This window comes from Haliotis asinina, chromosome 8, assembly GCF_037392515.1.
Source record: "Haliotis asinina isolate JCU_RB_2024 chromosome 8, JCU_Hal_asi_v2, whole genome shotgun sequence".
In the NCBI taxonomy this organism is placed as follows: Eukaryota; Metazoa; Mollusca; class Gastropoda; order Lepetellida; family Haliotidae; genus Haliotis; species Haliotis asinina.
In genome coordinates, this window is record NC_090287.1 from 23,211,108 (window position 1) to 23,234,216 (window position 23,109).

General features: G+C 44.6%; 1 protein-coding gene across 1 annotated transcript in view; it reads right to left on the reverse strand.

The window, feature by feature from the left end:
• The window catches only part of LOC137293578 (zinc finger CCCH domain-containing protein 14-like), a 39,857-nt gene that overhangs the window by 11,321 nt on the left and 5,427 nt on the right, over window positions 1-23,109 (reverse strand). Inside the window, exons 5-10 of the mRNA XM_067824214.1 lie at window positions 19,991-20,233; window positions 19,358-19,641; window positions 15,316-15,476; window positions 14,528-14,649; window positions 13,444-13,653; window positions 12,125-12,467 (exon numbers count right to left, since the gene is read on the reverse strand). Coding sequence (XP_067680315.1) covers window positions 12,125-12,467; window positions 13,444-13,653; window positions 14,528-14,649; window positions 15,316-15,476; window positions 19,358-19,641; window positions 19,991-20,233 — 1,363 coding nt within the window. The remainder of the gene's footprint in view (window positions 1-12,124; window positions 12,468-13,443; window positions 13,654-14,527; window positions 14,650-15,315; window positions 15,477-19,357; window positions 19,642-19,990; window positions 20,234-23,109) is intronic.

A 23,109-nucleotide genomic window follows, 5' to 3' on the forward strand; every position in this document is an offset into this window, starting at 1 on the left:
GGCATACGATTTACCATCTACTCCGGGAGCGTCGAAACCGCGTGTGTCTCCGAGGTCGGAGATCCCGATATTGACGCATTTTTTCACTCCGGGCCCTTGTGCGCTGGTCATGTTACATGAAGTGTTAAGCTGAGGTATCCTATATTTACAGGATTATGATTTATATCTAACACCGATATTGTCAGCTCAGGTATGTTGCCCTGGGTTAATCTCTTATACTGCCGTGGTGAAAATGACTCGGTTCTACCGTCGTTGAATTTCTCAGTTTTCACCGGCACTGCTCTCAGTATAGTGGAAGGGTGGCCTCCTTGAATGTTATACGTTGTGCTCACCTGACCGAGATGAATGTATAGCTCTCGGTACGGTACTAGGTCGGGTAACTTCGTGCCTGTGACGGTTGTTGTTGGTTTTATCTCGTCAGGAGACATACCGAGCATCCTTGCTAATGGTCGGCCGAGCCTCAAAGGGTTTATTCCATTGTTGATTAACACCACTGTACCGTTTGAGTCGTTCATCTTGAGTTCGGCTCCCAGGGGTTTGAAGACCTCGTCGTTTAGAGAGCACACGCTGTAGTAGCCGTCAGTTATCTGGCTGCGAGTTCCACTGACGAACAGCTTATTGTTGCTGATATTAATGTTAGTCCATTGCGGTAGGTAGGTGATATCGCAGAGTGCGACTTCGAGTTGACCTGACGTGTTATCGATCGCGTGCGTCAGCTGAACGGCCTCACCGCTCGTTATTCCTGGAAGTGTTATGTACATATTACATATATATTTATTTATATAATAGTTTTAAAATGTATTCCCCTGGTGTGTTTTACCCTAAACTGGATGTAGATTTCTCCCCCATGAAGATCGTGGTTGCTCCTGAGTTGTATTTCAATGCCCAGCTTTTAGATGTGTTCGATAAGTATAAGCTTATGGTGACTAACATTGAGGCAGTCCACGCGTGGTTCAACAACCCTATGCAGTTCTGGCAGAATCAATTCAACTTTGCTGTGTGGTGCGCTACAACGGGGTGTGGTGTGGCATTGGCCGACTCTCAGCGTGGACCGCTGAGTCAGTCTGTGTTCAAGTTCCACGTGTACTACCAGGTCAGACGTATCCTTAAAGAGATCAGTGCCCCCCTCCCACAGGACAAAGCGTGGGACGCAACAAACAACCCATACGATAGACGGGCCTACGAACGTATTTGTAATGAATTCGAAATAAACCCGAAGACGGATTGGCGTTTGCCGGGGCCGAACCACGGGTTGGGTATTCCTTCTGATGGCGTGCGATCAGTGAAAGAACTCAGTGATCTTGTACTGAAACAAGGTAAACTACGCCCGGACTTTGCTTTGTCGAGTAATGAATGGAGGGATGATCGTATGAACTTTAAAGGTGGTGTTGCTTTCACAGTCCAGAAAGTGGAGCAGTCAACCGCAGACGGGTGGAAAATGTTCATGCTGGACACATCGAAAGGATTCACTCGTGCTGGTACAATACGCTTGAACGACTCGATTCGAACGTACGTGTGGTCGCTGTTGGGTGCGCAGTCGCAAACGCGTTCCAACATCATCGGTAAGGGAACTGCTTACGACGCTCAGAAACAGTTCGTTGCCAACGTTGAGGATGCTATTAATTCTCCAGTTGATCTCCCGCGGGCCATCGAACGCTACCAAAACGTGTTAGAATACGCCAGATCGAAAGTCAACTACGTGTTCGGCGTGGGGCTGTACATGTCTCCGAGTGATATGCAACTGAGAATAAAAAAAGTGGTGGGTTATAACAACGAAATAGTCATAGCCACGAAGGATCAAAAGTTGGGTATCAACCCCGATATTAACACCCCACATATCCCACACACCCAACCACGTGAAAAGGGTATAGTGGCGCCACCCCCGGAGCCTAAAGTTCATGTGCCCCCCACACACCCCCATATGCATGTGGGGGTACAGCAGCATATTGATAATAAAACGGCCCTAGTGGTTGGTGGGGTAACTTTGGGACTTATTTGGTTAAAGATTTCTTAGCCGCTACGTACACCAGACCCGCCACGGCGACGATGGCTGCCCACAGGTTTTGACTGAGCCACATGGCAGTTTTAGACAGAGCGCTCAACAACCACGAGACGATGCTACCCAGGATGCCGGGAAGGGCTTCGGCGGCTTTACCAGCCAGTTTAGCTAGGCCTTCCCCGAGTTTTTTAATCCAGTCTTTAACACCCCCACCGCCAGGGGGTGTGGGGGTAACTCCCCCACCGGCAGGCCCCACAGGGGTTCCCCCCGTCAGTGACACCACCAGGGTTGATATGATGAAACCCAATGCAGTCAGAATGCTGGCGATGGTGATCCCTTGCTCCCGGAACAATATCCGAATCCTGTCTGCTAACGTGGTGTCTCGGTAGAGGACTTGATTGATGGTTTCCCGTATACGGTTGACCTGGGATCGAAGCTTTTCTTTGAAGGAGGATGCTGTCTCCAACCAGGTCTGCCTTTCCTCTTCCAAATTACGTATTTGTTTCTCGATGTGGGCTTTCAGAGCCTCGTTATCAGTTTCACCGAGTTTTTTCTTTTCATAGGCGATGTTGTTGTCTAACTCACTTATTTTGGCCGTGCTTTTCGCGAGATGTCCGCGAATGGTTTGCATCGTCAGATCCAACCCCCGCAGTTCCCGAACGGTAAATTCGAGCCCCGGGAAGGGTTTGTTCTCGTAGTCGGCCAACACCTTTTTAATATCATAAGTCATGTTTTGATCTGATATGGCGTCCCTGATACTTTCCAGACCTTGAACTAACTTCGGAGGATACTGCTTAGGTCGCGCGCCACCGTAATCTGTGAAGCCTAGTTCATCTTGGACCAACTGACTTCCATGTTTACCGGCCAATGTTGATAAAGCAAGCGGTTCTCTAGTGCGTTTATTCATGAGATCGATCTCCGGGCGAGACTTCAAACGCAGCGTGCCATTGCTGAGGGTAAAATCGGAATAGTTCCTTCCCAACGGTTTGAGTTTGGATTTATTTTCAACTGCGTTGTAATAATCGTCGACGGCGCCCTTAAGGAGCTCGTCACTTTGCGAGAATGAGGTCTCCTGGTCATCATCGAATGCCTGGGCACTATCGTCCCACATATCATCCATAGGTATGTCTTCATCCATTAGTATTAAAAATATATTTCTTTTATATAACAATGTACGGCAGAAAATTAGATCCTTTCAGAAAATTGAGAGAGCCATTAGGCGCCAGAGCCGTGCGACAGTCGGTGACCATCACCAACAATCCCAGCAAGATAGACCAGAATCAAACTCTGCTGGTTAGATTTCCAAACCTTGGTGAGAATGACCTCTTTGTACCAGGCACTGTTCGACTGGCGTTCAATATCACGTTGACCTCCGACAACGACAAACGCGAGCTAGTGCGGAACGTGGGTCGAGCTATCATCAAGAAAACGACCGTCAAGATCAGCGGTAACGAGGTGCTGAGCATCGACGACAGCGACGTGTTTCACTGCTACAAGGATCTCTGGAAAAGCGATGGAGAACGAGTCAATGATGTGTACCAGGGTATCAGCAAATCAACCCGGGCGCGCATAGGGTATGTCTTCACGCAAGACCAACAAGACAAGCTATCGGCCGGTGAAAAGGCCATCGCTCTAGCATACGGGAATCGATTCTGCGTGCCGCTCGACTTCGAGTTGCTCACGGGACACGCGCCGTTTTACCAGGCCGCGCTGGGTGATAGGCTCGAATACGAGCTCACGTTTAACGACTATAGCAAAGTAGTGCGTACGCCGAACGGTGATGAGGCCAGTTATGCCATAGACAACATCTCTCTGGAGTTCGACATGGTCACTAGCCCGGAGCTGGCCAGGCAGGTTCGAAGTCAGTACTCTGGGAAGATGGCTATCCTATACGATCGCGTACTGAGACATAGATCAGTCGTGCGAGATAAGAGCGACACTGTGTGGAATATCAACCTGAACGTGCCGGCGAGATCGATGAAAGGTATCCTGGTCGTCCCCGTGGAGGATTACGAGCCATTCCAGAGGGACAGCGAGAAGTTTTTCAACCCCGAGATTGAAAAGGTGGAAGTGACCATCGAGGGCGTGCCCAACCAGCTGTTCAGTCATGGTATGAGACCACACCAGCAGTGGGATGAGATAAAAAAGCTACCAGTGGGGGATTACATAATAAAGGACCTGGACCTAAGCTCCGTGCAGATCGGTGAATACCTGACCACCAAGTACGCCCTATGGTTGGACATGCGATCCACGGATGATGATAAACTGCACGGTAGCGGACGTCGTATAGATAACGGCAGCGAAGGGATAACCATCCAGATTACTAAGAAGGCTCAAACCGCTGGTAAGTTGAAATTATATCTGTACGTTATTATGGACGCGCAACTTAATATAGACAATGGGAGATTCGTGCAAGCCATCTACTGATGGGGGGTACCCCCCCACACCCCCCAACAATAAACAAGACCCCCACACCCCCCAGGGGTACCCACAACTACCCACTGACCCACACTGCGCTATCATATGCGGGCAGACTGGCTGTGGGAAGACCGTTTTCGTGTTGGATATGTTGGAGGGTTACTACAAGGATGTGTTCGATAACATCGTTATCATGTGCCCTACTCTGGGCATGAATAAAACGTACGCGCGACCTTGGGTAATGACGGACCCTGACGTACACAAAATCGACCCTGGAACACGCCTGCAGGACTGGTTGAAAGCTCTTCACGAGAAATTTAAAGGGGAACCGACGCTGTTTATACTGGACGACTGCAGCGCTAATCGCGAGATAACAAAAAAGAGAGACATGCTATCGTACCTGGCCTTCTCCGGCCGGCATGCAAATCACAGCGTCTGGGTGCTAACGCAGAAGTTCAACTCGGTGTTGAAAGACCTCAGGGAGCAGACGCGATGGGTGGCCTTATTTCACTGCAAGGACAGGGATTCGTTTGAGGAGTGTTTGAGAGAGAACGATGTGATGAGTAAATTAGAACGGGAACGGGTTAAGAAACAGCTCGCTGAAACTAAACACGCTAAGCTCGTTCTAAAGACCGACCAACCAGTAGCATATATAGTATGCTAAAGCTAAGCAAAGCTAAGCAAAGCTAAGCAAAGCTAAGCAAAGCTAAGCATAGCTATGATATTTGAAGTATTTGTCGTGTGCAACTTAACCTTCATTTCTCTGTGTTTTGTCTGCATCGGGTATTATATAGTTAAAACTAAATCTTACTTGTTATATTATAAGATGGAGTGTGAGGAATTGCTCGAACAATTGTCGTTGGAGGGTTCCCCCACTGGGGATTCCCCCAAGCGAGAGAAACTGGTGGCGTTGGCTGTTGGCGGCAAAGCCAAACATTACTTTGGAGACTACACCCCGGATAAAATTCACAAAATGTCAGCCGAAGAAATCGATAAGCTGTACGCTAGATACGAGTCCCGGCTCGGAGCAGAAATGACAAAGACAATAGGATCGGCTATGACCCAGATATACACCGGTATTGTGTCACATTTCCTTCCCATTCCACCAGAGCGCCGACTTTACCTGTGGGAGGACCTCGAGAAAGACCCTTCTATCGAACACGCCGTGAGCTCTATCAGCTGCGGGCTGTACCACAAATATGGTATGTTGTTGGCTCCAGTGACGGCGGCGATTATCACGGCAAAACATTGCCAATTTGAGAGAAAGAATAATAATAATAGTATAGATGGATGCTGCACAGGAAACCCCAGTGGAGGAGACCCCAGTGGTGGTACCCCCCACACCCCAAACAGTGAGTTCACAGGAACCAGTGACGGTGGAGACCACTGCAACAGTAACCAGGCAGAAGAATCCTAAGAGAGTAGCTGCCGGTAAAAAACGGTGGTGTAACCAACATAAAGTGACCAACCCAACCCGACTGTTGTTGGCTGTAGGTGTAACTGCTGCCTTGGCTATCTCGTGGTTATATACACGTGAGGGAAACCCTCACCGTGAGGTGGTACCTGAGGTGGTAACCCCCACTGTTGGGGGTGTGGGGGGTACCCCCACCGTCGACCCGCATATCATGTTATAATTTTAATATTTTTATATCATATACATAATGTCTGAGGGGAAAACGTTCGTCAACGACGCATACCACGCCACAGTGGTAGCCAGTCTAGCTGTAGGGTACGCTCGGTTGACTAAAATGGTGCTTAAACAACCAACTATCAAGCTAGATTTCAACCTGCAGGATATGGGTATGCTCATAATGAACCTTGGTATGGCGATGGCCACAAAAGACATCCTAGTAAAACAAGGAATAATACCTGATAATATAATGAAATAAATATAGGGATGGCCACGATAGCTATGATGGTCGGTGGGGCGTTAGTGAATGCCCTGGCATTTTCCGGGAGTAATTACCTCTTCTCGAAACTACGAGATGATCACGCGGCTGAAATACAGGAAGAAAGGAAGCGACACGATCTCGCTACTGAGAAATTACAAAGAGCACAGGACGAGTACGTTAAAAAACGCCTCCAGAGGATCGATTTTATTAATGAACAGCTCAAGCGTGAAAACCATGCCATTAAAACATTCTACGATGTCGATGAAGCAATGAAAGAATACTATCTACTAACTGGTAAACAATTGGAACCGCTCAATAAACCCACACTCGCTCAGTACTACACACCATCCAAGGGACAAATGAATCGTGAACTGGGCTTCATAGTGTTGGGTATAGCAGCTACTGCGTTGGTTGCAAAGCAATTAAACTAAAATACCTATATAAGTAAACATGAGACCCGCTCCATACCGATGCGAATATATACTTATGGGGAAGACCGAGGCCTGTGGTAGGAAATGCAGGAATCAGGGGTTCTGTTGTTTCCATATGGGAAGTCCTAACTACACGTGTTCTGTGTGTGGTATCGGGGTTAAAGGGCACTACTGTTTATGTAAAGCTCACGGAGCGAACGTAGTCAGACATCAACTCATATACGAGAATAAAAAAGGCTACATAAAAGAACGTAGGCGACTGCTCAAGATAGCCACTTAAGAGTTACCTCCCCTTACTGTGAACCAATTAGACATTAGTTCTCTTAGGTGTAAACACGATGTCTACTGTAAGCGAGCTCAAGAGGGCCGCAAAACAGAGAGGTGTTATCGGGTATTCTCGAATGCGGAAGCCAGCATTGTTGAGATTACTAGGTTTAGAAGCCCCTCCTACAGTAAAACAATTAAAAGCTCAAGCAAAACAGCTTGGACACACGGGTTATTCAAACCTGGGGAGAGCCGGGTTAACCGCATTGTTATCACATGCCCCCGTAGCAAAACCTCCCACTGTAAAACAACTGAAAGCCGAGGCACACGATTTGGGTTTAGGCGGGTATTCCCGTATGAGAAAACCACAGCTTGTAGAATTATTACGACAGAATAGAGCTATTGACCTACAGTTCGTGCGCACTGAGCGCGCTGTAGGTAACTATTTGAGAGGTTGGCGCATGCACGTTGATAGAAACATAGACATTACAGATATCAAGCCTCTGATAGCTGATAAGGTCAACCAGGAACTAAATAACCTAGGAAGTATCAAGTTTCAGATCACAGTGAAAATGTCGCTCGATAAGCAGGTTGGGAGTACCACTGAGTATGTTCAGCCTTACTTCCGAGGTCAACAAGAGGTCGTCACACATGCAGAGACCATTGACACATCAATCGATACAAGTTTTCAGCAGATACGAGAATACCTAGAACGCTACACACACTTGGGGTCCGGGTGGGCTGTAGATAAAATCGATAATGTCTATCTAGACATAGCTAACTACGTGCCGTTCAGAGGCGGGTCATACCTAGCCTTGCCTCCCTACTATAGGAACAAACATGCCATAGTAAACGTTAAGAATAGAGGAAACGATTGCCTTAGGTTAGCTATCAGGTCAGCCTTATTTCCAGCTGACACTAATCCAAACAGGCCTTCTAATTATCCCCAAGACGATGGGCTTAATTGGGATGGTATAGATGAACCCACCCCCATATCCCAGATCACTAAAGTAGAAAAACAGAATAATCTGGCTATAAATGTCTTTGGGCACGAAGGTAACACAACAATAGTACACAGGGTCAGCCCGGTGAAGGATCGCCAAGTTATCAATATATTCATGATCCAGCGAGGTGAAAAGTATCACTACACGTGGATAAAACATCTCAGCCGGTTGTTGCACGACCAGTCGAAACACGTTGGGGAAAAACACTTTTGTGTACGATGCCTACACGGTTTCAGTCGAGCTGATTTATTAGAATCCCACCGGGATGATTGCCAAGGTGTGGGGCAGACGGCCATACGAGTCGACATGCCTAAGGAAGGTGATAATATCCTACAATTCAGTAACCACAAGAACCAAATGTCTGTACCTTATATCATATACGCCGACTTCGAAGCCTTAGTTGTGGGTGGGGATTCCCCCAGTGGTAGCTTCACCCACAAGACACAAGAGCATAAAGCCTGTTCGTTTGGATACATTGTCGTCCGTTGTGACGGGGAAACGAAAGCTCCGGTAGTGTATAGGGGCCCTGACGCGGCTGAAAGGTTTCTAAAGTGTTTGCAGGAGGAAGAAAAAATTATTAGGAATGCATTGTATAGAATCGCTCCCATGCGTATGACCCGAGCCGACAGGCTAGCTCACGCTAGTAGCACTAACTGTCACGTGTGCGACTCACCACTTAACGGTGATTCGGTGAGAGATCACTGTCACATAACTGGTAAGTATAGAGGCGCCGCTCACAACGCGTGCAACCTCAAGCTTAAAATCAACCCTAAGACAATAAACATCCCCGTTGTCTTTCACAACTTGAGAGGGTACGACTCACACTTGATCATGCAGGCCATCGCGAAAATCGATGGTAATATAACGTGTATCCCCAACAACATGGAGAGATACATCTCCTTCAGCTTAAACGGACTTAGGTTCATTGACTCGTTTCAGTTCCTCCTGTCGTCACTCGACAGTCTGGTCAAGGCCAACAATACCTTCCCTATCACCGATCGATACACAGACGCTGAGACTAGACCCCTGCTTATGAGGAAGGGTGTGTACCCCTATGAGTACATGGATAGTTGGGCCAAGTTCACCGAGACCAGACTACCCCCTATTGACTGCTTTTATAGCAAGCTGAATGAGGCGTCCGTCTCACGAGATGATTACTCGCACGCGACTAACGTATGGAATAAACTGGGTTGTAAGAACCTGGGTGATTATCACGACCTGTACTTGAGGACAGATGTACTGTTGTTAGCCGACGTGTTTGAAACGTTTCGGCAGACATGTTTAAAGCAGTATAAACTCGACCCCGCATGGTATTACACCAGCCCAGGTCTGTCGTGGGACGCCTTGCTTAAAAAGACCGGAGTTAATTTGGAATTGCTCACAGATTACGACATGCACCTGTTCATTGAGAAAGGTTTGCGAGGTGGGATTTCCATGGCATCCAAACGATACGCGAAAGCAAATAATCAATACGTGAAAGGTTACGATCCTAACAAACCAACCAATCACATTCTCTACCTCGACGCAAACAACCTGTACGGCTGGGCCATGAGTCAGTATCTACCTACAGGGGGATTCGAATGGGTACCCCACGTTGATGTTATGGGGGTTGCACCAGATTCGAACAAAGGTTATATCCTCGAGGTTGACCTAGAGTATCCCAAGGAATTACACACATCGCACAACAGCTACCCCCTGGCCCCCGAACGTATGAGGGTTAACCCAGACTGGATGTCTGAGTACCAACATAACTTGTCAGGTGGTCGTGTGACAGACGTTGAAAAACTCGTGCCTAACTTAATGAATAAGACCAAGTACATCGTTCACTATCGCAACCTACAGCTGTACCTGTCGTTGGGTATGAGGCTGACCAAAATACACAGGGTGCTCATGTTCGACCAGAGCCCATGGATGGAGCCCTACATCAGAATGAACACAGACCTACGAAAAAAAGCCACCAGTGATTTTGAGAAAAATCTCTACAAGCTCATGAACAACTCGGTGTTTGGTAAGACTATGGAGAACCTGAGGAAACGCGTGACCGTGAAGCTGGTTAGATCTAGTGAGGAAGACAAGCTCAGGAAATTGATAGCCAGTCCGGCATTCAACCGTAATAAAATATTTACAGACGACCTGGTTGCCATACACATGAAGAAAAGCCACATAAAATTCAACCGGCCTGTTTACGTGGGGATGAGCATCCTCGATTTATCCAAACACCTGACTTTTACTACAACGAGCTCAAGAAACAGTACGGCGACAGGTGTGAAGTGCTGTACACTGACACGGATTCCCTGCTGATGGAGATTCGAACCGAGGACGTGTACGAGGACATGAAAAAACACCTCGATTTATACGACACCAGCGACTACCCTAAGACCCATACCCTACACAGCACGGTAAATAAAAAGGTCCTAGGTAAGATGAAGGACGAGTGTGCTGGCACGCCCATAGCCGAGTACATAGGTTTGAGACCTAAGATGTACTCCATACTGAAAGCCGACAATAGTGAGATCCGGAAGGCTAAGGGGGTTAAGAAGTATGTGGTGAAACAACACATCAAACACGCCAGATTCAAGGAAGCCCTGTTCAAGACCCGTACCTTTAGACATAAAATGAACACACTTAGAAGTGATGGGCATAAGATATACGGACTGACTATAAACAAGACGTCCCTATCGCCTATGGACACGAAACGTTGGATAGCTATTGATGGAATAAACACATACGCGTATGGACATGAAAAAATTTGAGGCTATTTACTACAGCCCGCGTGGGTACTGGAAAGGAGCTAGCGCAGTAGATAAGCTAGCTAAACTAGCGCGAGTACCCCCGGAGGAAGCCAAAGCGTGGCTTGAAAAACAAGCCCTGTGGCAGATCTATTTGCCGGCACCACGCTACGTGCCTAGAAGGAGGTTCGGTATTAACATACCTAATAGCATTCACCAGGCAGACCTACTGTTCCTACCCCACGACAAGAGGTACAAGTATGCCTTAACCGTAGTGGATGTAGCCAGTCGTTACAAGGAAGCCGAACCCTTGACCACGAAAGATTCTGCCCAGGTAGCCAGAGGATTTGAACGCATATACAAACGCAGCCCACTGACGTGGCCAACAGAGCTACAAGTTGACCCCGGACGGGAGTTCATGGGTGCCGTGTCACAACTGCTAGCCAAACACGATACAAAGGTCAGGCGTGGCACGGCCGGAGCCCATCGCAGTCAAGCCATAGTTGAGAGATTTAATAGGACTTTGGCTGAGCGCTTGTTCGGCTATCAGTATGCTAGGGAGATGGCCACCCCTGGAAAACGATCGACTGAATGGGTCACGAGGTTACCCAAGGTGGTGTCGGCAATCAACCATGAAGTCACCCGTCTCACCGGTAAGAAACCGGCAGACGCTATCAAACTAAAATCAATAGTTGCAGAGTCGGCCGCTCCATTGCGTGGGAAGGAGAAACAAATACCAGATAGGGCCCTAGTGAGGTATCTATACCAGCCGGGGGAACACGAGGGCGATAGCCGTAAGCGAGCCACCGATCCTATATGGTCAGTCAAAACTTACAACATAGATAAAGTGGATATGAAAGCCGACGAACCTAACTTGTACTACTTGAGGGATGGGCCGGGTAGGGGATTTGTAAGAGAAGAATTATTGATCGTACCGTACGGCACAGTGTTACCTCCTACCAAGGCACAGTAATTTTGTAGTAGGGGTAATAGTAGCAAGAGCTAAGGGGCCCAACCAAAGCCTTATTTAGTAAATAAGGCTTTGTAGAGGGGTTTTATGAAAGTGTTTTAAAACTATCATTCCCTATACTACTACTATATTCCCCGCATTACATGCTGGGAAGATAAAAACTGATGATGGCTTTAGAGTCAGTGGCATATATCATAATTCAAATCATCATCATTATGTCATAGTCCCAAGCTTAAGAAAGAAGGTCATTCTAATAACCCACTCAGAATAAAACAGAAGACAATTAATTTTTCAGTATAACCACGGTAGCCATCAATTATTTCATTTCAAGCAAACTAAATGCAATTTGGTAATCTGTAGCAGCCAACACAAATATATTGGTGCATACAAGACAAAAAGTCTTCTTGTATGACTTACTTGTCTTTGACAACCCTGGAGTTGCCGTCACCCTCCTCCTCTGCCATGGCCTCTTCCTGTTCCTGTAGCCTGCCTTGAACCTGACTCCCTTCAGTGTCCAAAATGTGGCGGAACTCATCGTTAGCCACATCCTCCAGGATAACAGGTATCTCTACTTCCACTTGCTCTGTCTCCTCCTCATTCCCGACACCAACTGCATCCTCTTCCTCCACCACTGTCTCCGCCTCAGCCCCAGGGTCAGAGTCAGATGCCCCCACCACTGCTTCTGGACTGGACACTACCTCCTCCACCTCCTCCTCTGGGTCTACCTCAACAACTCGGTTGTCAGGCACCGGCTCCTCCTCTGCAGACAAGTTATTCTTCATATAGTCGTGTTACTTATCATGCTTATACATGATTGGGTGTGTAGGTTTAACCCTTTTAAGAAACATTTCAGCAATATTATGGCAGGGGACACCATACAAGTGCTTCAGACATTGTGCCCATATGGCAGGGGACACCAGAGAAGTGCTTGAGACACTGATCATATAGGGATTCGAACTCTTCTCTTCGGCATGACTACTAAATGCTTTAACCATGAGGCTAACTCAGTGCTGCTATACATCACTGAAGTGATCAGTAAGGGCATCTCAGCTTTGATGAGCTTCATGGAACCAGTCTTGTTTTCTTTCACTCAGCAAATTATTGCAACTATTGTATTTCATCTTGCAACTGTTCATAATTCTAGAAAGAGGTCAGTTTACTTTGGCAAATGGTATGTGTGTAGTTTTAATGTTATGGTATGTATCACTATGTCAGCTTGATGAGTGAGGAAAGTCTCAAGTGATGACCTTAGCAAAGAATGCAAACTTTGCAAACTGTTCTTAATTTATAACGCGGTGGTGGGGTAACCTAGTAGTCAAAGTATTCGCTCATAACACCAAAGACCAGGTGCAATCCCCAACATAGGCAAAATAAGAGAAGCCAATTTCTGGTGTCCCCCACAGGTGATATTGCTAGAATATTGCTCAAAGCGACGTAAAAACAAGCCTCCTTCACACACATTTAATTTATAATGACATAATGAAATCATATTAAAACACACGTCCCACTTCTGACACATACAGTCAAGTCTCGCTAATCCAACATCGTCTGTTGCACAGCAACTTGTTGGATTAACAAGTATGTCAGTCTACATAAATGAGACTAAATAACGTTTATTCAAAATGTAACTAACAAAAGCGTCAGATAAATGGATATCAGATTAACAAGACTTGACTGTACTGAAAATAACTGTTATCATTCCTTCAGTTAAGCTTTGGAAGTTGCAGAAAACCTACCAGAGCCTGGTTCTTCTGGTGAATCATTGGGTGACTTGACTTCAATTGTGTACTTCATCTTCCTCATGATCTCCTCCTTCTTGGACCGAGACACCAGGCTCGGCCGAGTGGGCTTGTAGGATCGAGTGGGGTTGTAAGATCGTGTCACATTTTTATCAGCTAATACTGCACCCCTAATGCTGTTGTACTGAGATCGCTGCTGGCTTCGTTCTGGCAAAGAAACACAAAGTGAGAACTCTTCGTCATTTGAGTAATTTGTCATCAATAGTTGTCTTGTTGCTGCATATAGCGTAAATATACCCTAGTCATTGTTAATGAAAGCAAATAAAACACCAATATAAAATAAAGCAACTTCCCTTATCATTTTTCACTCCAAACTCTACATCAGTGTTTCTCATCTTCATTACCTATAGGCATTACCTTCCATCTGTCCTGTGACGAGTTTACATGGGTTTTCTTGCAGTTATTAGTACTGGGTTGGACAAAGTAAATCATACAAGATGTTTCAAGAGAGCTCTGTACCTATCAGACAATTAGCTTCATCTGATGCTTTTGTTGGTAACAAACTGAATGAATGTAATTTAGTGCCATTTACTTAGTCTGACAACCTTGTTAATCCAACAATTTACTGTGCAATGGACAATGTTGGATTAACAAGACTTGACTGTATAAGCAAGATGATATTGATCTGAAACGTCTTTCTACAAACTGATTTACAACTTATCTACTTGTCCAGTGTAAAGTGACATAGAAAAATTTAATTTATGGTTGAAAGGAAAACCTGATCCATGTATATCATGATCAGTTTCAGGTAGAGTAGAGGGAGTGCAGGCAGTGACATGCTCATCTGCAGTTGATTGATTACTTGAGAGGAATGTAAAAGTTCTGTAGCAGTCAAATAGAGTTTTACCTTTTCTCATTATAACACAGAATTGCATGGTTGTCCTTTCAGTTTCAGTGGGGCAGTTGTTTTGCAGTTTACATAAAGTAGTAAGGAAAGAGCAAATAAATCATCAGACATTTCAAAACTACAAGAATTATGCCAGCAGCAACTGGTCATGCTGATATGGTCTCTGAACCATACCTGGTTTGTTGTCTGCCACTGTCACTGACCGCTTGCCAGTGGTAGTGACAGATTTCTCTGCATCTGTCATCGCCTTCATCAGCAGCATCTTGTTGGCTTGGAGTGATCTGGGTACACTGGACCTAGGACAGAAATACACGGTGTACAGTTGGTTGCTTCACATGTGCACCGTGCCCACTCAGAAAATGCCCTATAAAAGCTTGGATTACAAAGTTCCCTCGGTAGGTAAAAATGGGAAATCTCCAGTGAAATATATGTTACTACTACAGATAAGTGGTTATCGTGGACTATAACTTAAACTGCATGGATCAGGTTAACTGTGATTCCAATCTGGGAAATATCATATCATTGGTCGCAGCCTAGGGCAGAGCATCAGCATTTGTGCAGATCTTGATTCATGCCTGAACCGATGCTAGAAAACTAGGTTGCATCAGGTTATTTCTGTTTGTTCACACTGTCCTTGAGATTGAGGAATGAAAGGGTCACTTGTTTCTACCAAGAATTTAGAGGCCTCTAAAATGTTTGAATTCACCTCATGGATCCATTGAAGAAGGTATGGCAGATGAGACTGGCAAAACAATTTTATGACAGAACATGTTTAAAAATTAGACAAATGCACAGATTCGAACAATAACATATCCAAACATGCATAGTTACATCTTGAGCATATACTTCCAAAGAGTAGATAAAGAAGGAATTTACCCAGATCAAACACCAGGAGTAAGCTCACAGCACAATTCCAGCAGTAGCAGGGACCCAGACAATGCCTCACAGCCTAATATACTCACTTCCTTGCCGTGACTCGCACTACACTGGCAACGCTGCCCACAGATGGATTGTGAGGGTCGTATTCCTCCTCCTCCTCCTCTGCACGGCTAGACATGGGCTTCACCACGGAACTGGGGGCTTTCCGCTTCAGAGCTACACTGGAAGACTTTAAAACTGTTGTCTGCAAAACATTGATAGTAAACATGGTGAAAGTGTTCACACTAGGGTTATGAAATGAAATTGGTGAGTGAGTGAGTGAGTGAGTGAGTGAGTTGAGTTTTAAGGTGCACTCAGCAATATTCCAGCTATATGGTGGTGGTCTGTAAATAATGGAGCCTGGAAAAAACAATCCAGTGATCAACAGCATGAGCTTCATTCTGCTCAGCTGAGAACCAATGCCAAACAAGTCAGTGAACCTGACGACACAAACCCTTTAGCCGCCTCTTCCCACAAGCACAGTCACCTTTTGGGGCAAACATGGGTTGCCTAAGACCTATTCTACCCCAGTTCTTCACTTGGTGACAAGAAATAAGTGAAATGATATTAAAAAAAGTGATGACACATTTGTTCAGAATGATGACTGTCAGTCTAAGTAAACTTAGTCTCAGTACTTTTATAATCCACAATAACCACTTTTTCAGGTATGTACGAATGTCTACTTTTGCGATTTGGTAAGCTGTGTTCTGATCAGTCAATCTCAAAGGTTACCTGACGTGACCTCTGATAAGGTTTTGTTAGACTCAGTAGTGGAGAGTAATGAAAAGTACCGAGACTAAGTTTACTTAGACTGGAAGACTGTACATGGAATGTAATTCCTCTTGACTATTGTGAATCTTAATCCTGTGATCTTATTTTTGTAATGCCAACCATACTACTAGTCAACAGTATCAGCAAACTCCTTATGAATTTTCTAGGGCAATGTGATAGAGAGGGTGATCAGTGTTGCCATTTCATAAATGAACGCTTTTGGCCACTGGGCTCGTAAAATGTCTTCTGACCCCAATTTCTCAAAACAAACTTAACTTTGAAATAGATGAATTTTCAACTCAACAGCACTTTTAAAATATAAAAGCCCAAATAACTTAGGTAATCTATCCATCAAACTAAAATTGTCTGCTATGTTTGAGTTCAATGTCAATTTCAGTTTATTCTGGTAAATGCATTTTCTCAAAATTGGGTAAAAGCTCTAACATAGGTCAAAACTCTGACTAAGTTTGTTTTGAGAAATCAGGGCCTGTGCTCCGTTGTTCAAATCAACCTTATCTCTAAGGTCAACCTTATCTCTAAGATTTCAACCTTAGACCTTTACTAAGGTTAGCCTCCCGTTGCACGAAACAGCCTCAACTAAGGTTAACCTTAAGTTAAGGTTGATAACTAAGGTTGGTCCGACCCAACCTTAGCGTCTCTAAGGTTGGGAAGGGAATATGGTGGCTGCTTTTATTTTCTACGAGACTCAGATGTCTGAAGAAGCAGAGAGTGTACAGAATGTCAAAAATAGCATATTAATGCTCACTGATATCAAGTTTGCATGAAAACCAATTATGATAATTCTGAAACGTCGCAGATGAACCAAAAATTAGTTGGGATGTTTTCAAAAATACACTTACACGAACGCCGAAGTGCGCTTTCCGCCATATTGGATAGTGTTTACAAAATCACATTTCGACAAGGCCGATATTGAGACACCTATTACATCATGTTTACTTCATAGTCTGCTGAGACAAATGCATCATTGAATTCTCCACACATCATAGAATCAAATTATAAAAGGTCTTTGTCACCAACACCAACTGTCTACATAAAATGAATGAGAACGAACGCGGTGCTCGAAAGACTGTGCGTTTCAAACGTAAACAAAGAAAAAATCCGATTTTACACTACGTGGCATTTTCGGAAATTTTCCAGCGTCCAGCCGTGTAATCATTGCTTACAATGGTTAAGTACACCTAGAATATTGAGTTGAAGAGTATCGCAGCAAGAAATAGCAACTTAAAAAAATATACAATGCAATCATTTAATGATTCATAAGCAACTGTCAAAGTTTCCGTGCAGCGTGACGCCATGACTGACGCAAAATCAAGCAGAACGACAACGGTACTTATCTGCATTTCTGGCTTCTTCCGTCATTTACATTGTAAACGATAAAAACATATAACAATACACAGATAGAATAATTCTGATTACTTACATCTCATATTTATGTTTAAATGATCCCTGAATCAAGGCAAGAGTCCTCACAAAATCCGATGTACCCTTGTCAGCGAAGCCGCCATTTTGAAAGAAATCGGTCATGGGTAGTCATGTCACACGTCAACATTGTTGCACATATTAGGCAATTTCTTTGAGAAGGTCGGTTGAAAAAGAGTAAACACAATGGCCATATCATTCCGATTCCACTTTCAGTATTGTGATGCATATTTTGCGTATTTTGACCAGGTGCGAGTTTGTCAAAAACGTTTTGAAACATATTTTGATAGCAACTAGCTATAGGATATCTAACTCAATATTTATATGAAAAGTGCTTAAGAATATATAACAGGTCATGTCTTAATTTGGACAAACCTGACGTACACAATCTAATAGTTCTCTCTTTTTACCTTTCATTACATACTTATGAAGAGAAATAACATAATCATAAATGTTTATATCCTAAATGAATATTCATTTACGCTAAATTGATGCCAGGCAGGTGCGCGTGTTGCTCGCAATAAGATACGTAGTAAAACCATCTAATTGTTGATATATTCAGGACACTATTTCGTTTTGTCTAAAGTGTGTTGAATTCTGGCATAGAAGCCGAGACCTTTGACATATTCAATGCAAAACTGGGTGAGATATATACTAATCAGCAAAGCAGTGTCGTCTTTATCTGACGTCACAAAATGCACAAAACATGTCATGACGTCAACTAATTTGTTGCATCATTTTCAGTTATGTTATTATATAATGTCATTACATTTGAAGATGTGTCTGTTACTCCGCTAATAGTGATGCAAAATTAATCAAAATACATCTACACAAACAGGAGAATTTGGGAATCTAAGAACTAAATTATGTATTGCCATCCAAATCGCTTTCTCATGTAGTACATTGGTATCTTTCCTTATAAACTGTGAAACTACCAAAAAGCCTCCGCTCACATTGGGAAACTTTGTATTGGAATTGGTATGTTCACTGTGTACAAAACATTACGAAAATATACTGTCCGTATTCACAGAAAATTCTCTCCATGTGATCTTAGTTACACTGACCTGATGTAAAGCAGGGTTATGCCCCCTTATCTTTATGCGTGCATCATCTCCCTGTGGACGTCATAGAAGAGAATCCATTTTTGACATTTATTGCGGGCCATTTTTAATAATGAGCGTATAACGTTGTGCATTAACACATAAATCCATTTCATACACACTTATGTCGTTTTGACATTAGGCTGTATTTTCTTCACTCACACGTTTCGTAAGGATGATAAATGTAAAAAATCGTAGCGGAGTGCTTTTATTGGTACACGATGAAAACGGAGAAATTTACTGATTTTTAACGCACACAAAAGTTCTGGACAACATTTAGCAGCATCTATTTCTCAAACCCCTGAGGTTGTCGCAGTTATATTTATACCAACGGATAGGAAATTAAATATTCCACATTTCTGTGTAATTTTATAGCCGTACAGAGATCCAGGAGCACGCTAGCGTAATTCTCGCACAACATTCACTTTTCAAACCTTATGAAAATGTGCGCCTGAAAAAAAACTCGGCATCCACGGGGTTAAGGTTACGGCTAAGGTTGGAGTCCAAGTTAAGGTTTCATTAAGGTTGTTTTTTGCAACAGGTGTATCTATTTCTTAAGGTGATCGTAACTCTAACCTTAGTGCTTAAGGTTGATCTTAGCTAAGGTTGTTTTGAACACCGGGGCACTGGTCTTTAAGAATCCGTGTACTAATCCATGCACTAAGACAAAATTCACTGAAAATAATGGTAAAATACAGGTTCTAATACATAGACTCAAAAGTACTTGACAGATTGAGATAATAACAGTGACCACAGGTACAGAACAGTGACTCACCCTTCTGACAACTTGGGCTGGTTTTTCTGAAGACACAACAGATCTCCCCTCGTGTCGAGACTCTGACCGCACAACAGTCTTTCTGTCACTGAGTCGGGACACAGCACTAGCGGTAGGTCGGACCACTGGTGGCTCCTTCACTATGGTTACGGGAGCTGGTGGGGTGGTGACTACAGGCTTAGGGGTGGTGATTACTACAGGGGGAGCAGTGGTTGTTGGCTGGGTGGGGGCTCTCTTTGCTTCGGCCTGCTTCTCTATCTCTTTCATTTCTTCGCTGAATTCATCTGAAAGAATATATACATATGTATTAACACATGACAAAACTTTCAATCTGTTGGTTTTACTCTCCTTGTTTTATTCCACCTGGTTATTTTACGTGTACACTAGTGAAGATCTTGCTGAGAACTGGTTGTTAACAACCCATGCTTGTCATAGAGGCGACTAACAGTATTTGATGGTCAGGCTCACTCACTTGGTTGGCATTGTATCCCAACAGCATAGATCGATGCTAATGATGTCAGGACTGTCTTGTCCAGACATGAATATTTACAGACTGCCACCATATAGCTGGAATACTGAGTGTGGCATTCAGTACACAAATCACATCACACATCACACAAACCAAAGCCTTACCTGTATCTGCCCTGACAGTAAACTCGGGTTCTTCTAGCTCTGGCACAGGCGAGGGCTCCTTCTGTTGAACTACCTCCTTCACTTTGTTGACTTTAGGCTTGACTGTCTCCTTCTGGACAGCAGGTGCCTTTTCAATCTTCTTAACTTGTACAGCAGCTGGGACATCATTCGAGCTCACTTTCTTCTTTTCTGTGGATTTTTTTCTATCCTTCTCCTTCTTTTCTTTGTCATCTGATACTGTTTCTGAAAGATAATTATGATACAGCCATTACTCCCTCTATATGTGCTGATGTACAAAAATTCATTACTTAACAAGTGTTCAAAAGCAAAGGGGACCATAGGTTCACCGGCAATTAGTCTGGTGACTCCATCAATCTTTAACTTTTATCAATACGCATACAATGAAAACCCTCTGAAATTCGTGTCTGATTTTAAACGTTGTCTTCCAGTCCAAGTATTCAAAATAGTTTTCACATTTCCATATGCTTTGCAGTACAAGTCTGACTGTGATTCAGTAAAAATTTTAAAATATACATTGTGCTGTGATAGGCATTATCACTAAATGCAGATAAATGTATTTCAATTCATATTGTATTTTTTCCCATTCTGATGATCAATGATCATGATGGTTGTGCCAATTCACTTTGAAATTTCCAATTTTATTAAAATCTAAATATTTAAGATATTTACATACTTACCTTACCATAGGGCTTATGCATATTACCTCAAGCATCGATTAGAAGAGATCAGACAGTCGTTGATACACTATTCTACCGAATGGCTACCTCATGTATCGACGAGTGTATAGGAACGGAAGTGACGCGATCTCACTAATCCAAAACTTCACTTTTACCGAAAACGAAATGAAGTCTGAAGAAGTCCAGCGTGGGGAGGAAAAATATCCATTGTTGGGTGGGCGTAACCTCCCTATGGTAAGGTAAGTATGTAAATATCTAAAATATTTAGATTTTAATAAATTTTTAACTTACCTTACCATAGGGCTTACGCATGAGAATTTGACAGAAAGGATGGAGGTGTCGGACTTCGGAGGGCCAATCAATGATGAATCGATCTTGTCGGAGAAAAGGCAAACCGAGAAAGCTAGCCGACAACTGGAAGAAGTGACAGATAGTAAATCCTCGGTAAAAACCAACTCCAAACACGCAACCATGAAATAACATGTCACCAAAACATACGCTTCCTTAAGACCCCAAGGTAAGAAATTCACAAGTACCTAGTGGGTGGAAGGTCGGGTGAGTTGCTGCGCCACCATCAAAGGACTGGAACCCCTCCACATCTTCAACCGCAACATCACAAAGGTAATGGCTTGCGAAGACTGTGGAAGATCGCCAGTAGTATCCCTCCATAATTGCCGGAACGGAACAATTCCTGTGTAAGGCCATGGTGGACGCCAAAGCACGAATTTCATGAGGATTGCTGGCCGACGGATGTGGTAGGTGTTGAGCATAATAAGCAGCCAGAATAGTGGCTCGTAACCAGAGTGCTATCGCGTTCCTGGAAACCTCTGCTTTTACGGACGCAGCAAACGGAATAAACAGTCTCTTCTGAGTCCGTCTTCGAGAGGCTGACTTGGAGATATAAAGCTTCAATGCCCGAACCCGGCACAAAAGTAGTTCGTCTGAGTCCTGAGAGCCAACAACGGAGGGATGGAGAACAATCTGTCCGGTTGTCCAGGCAGATGATTCTTTGCGATAAAGTCCCATAAAAGTCCTAAGTGAGCTCGACCATGCGGAGTCTGCTCAAACTTGACATGGGTGACATCCAAAGCGTGAATTTCACTGAACCCTAGCCGCAGTGGCTGGCGCCAGTAGAAAAACTGTCGTATTTGAAAGATTTTCAAAAGAAGCTTGCTCCAAGGGTTCATAAGGAGGGCCGCGGAGATGGTCCAGAACGATGTTGAAGTCCCAGGCAGGTGGATGAAATTTCACCTTCTGATCCTCCAACTTGAACGCTTTTAACATGGCGAGTAGTTCTGGCACCTTGGAAACTCGCCAGTTGCACTTGACTGCTAGGACGGAGTTCAGCCCTGAAAGATACCTCGCAATGGTGCTACCTCGCAAGTGTTTAGATCTTCTCAGGTATAGAAAAAATTCCGCCAGAAACTGAGGAGAAGCTGATAACGGATTCTGCTTCCTGAGTGTACAAAATTTCTCAAAAGACGTCCACTTGTTGTCATAAATAGATGTCGTAGATACCCGGTGCGCATGCGCAATGACCTTTGTCAACCAAGTAGAATAGACCTTAGCCCTTCGAGCTTTCTGTAAATGGTCCAGACGTGAAGACAAAACCTCACTGAATCGTGATGGTGAAGACGACTGTGTGGATGGCGGAGTAATTGCGGCCAATCTGGTGTCCCTGTCGGCGAGACGACGCAAGTCGGGGAACCACGTTCTGGCTGGCCGGCCACCAGGGCGAGACCAAAAGCAGATGAATCCGCCGGGTCTGATTGATCTTGGCCACCAGCGCTGGTAGAAGCACTGGTGGAGGGAACGCATACGCGTCCAGCCCCTCCCATGACAGGGACATGGCATCTGTCACCCAAGCCTGAGGATCCGGAACGGGAGACACGTACAATGGAAGTTGATTGTTGAGTTGTGTCGTGAACAGGTCGATGAGCGACTGACCGTGTTGTTGACACAACAGACGAAATGCCTCCGGGTGCAGCATCCACTCTGTTGGCGATGGTCTGCCTGGTCTGGAGAGGGCATCTGCTAGTACGTTTCTGCAACCCGGGATGTGACGAACCTGAACTCGAACATTACCGTCGTCGAGAATGTTGGCCAGCTGAAACATCTGCTCCAACAACCGTCAAGATCTCATGGTGCCCTGATTCGTGGTGACCCAAATGACCGTGGAATTGTCGGAAGCTATCAGTAGGCATGTGTTCTGCAAAACAGACATCCAATGCTGAACTGCGAGAATGACCGCTTGAAACTCTAGGCTGTTGATGTGCCACCCGCGTTCGACGTCGGACCACAGCCCCGAGACTGTCTGACCGTTGGGGTGAGCGCCCCAACCTAGAAGGGAAGTGCCAACAAAAAGTTTGTCGCCGGGTGTCAAGCCTGTCAAGGAGCCGCCGATGCTAACGTTCGACTCTA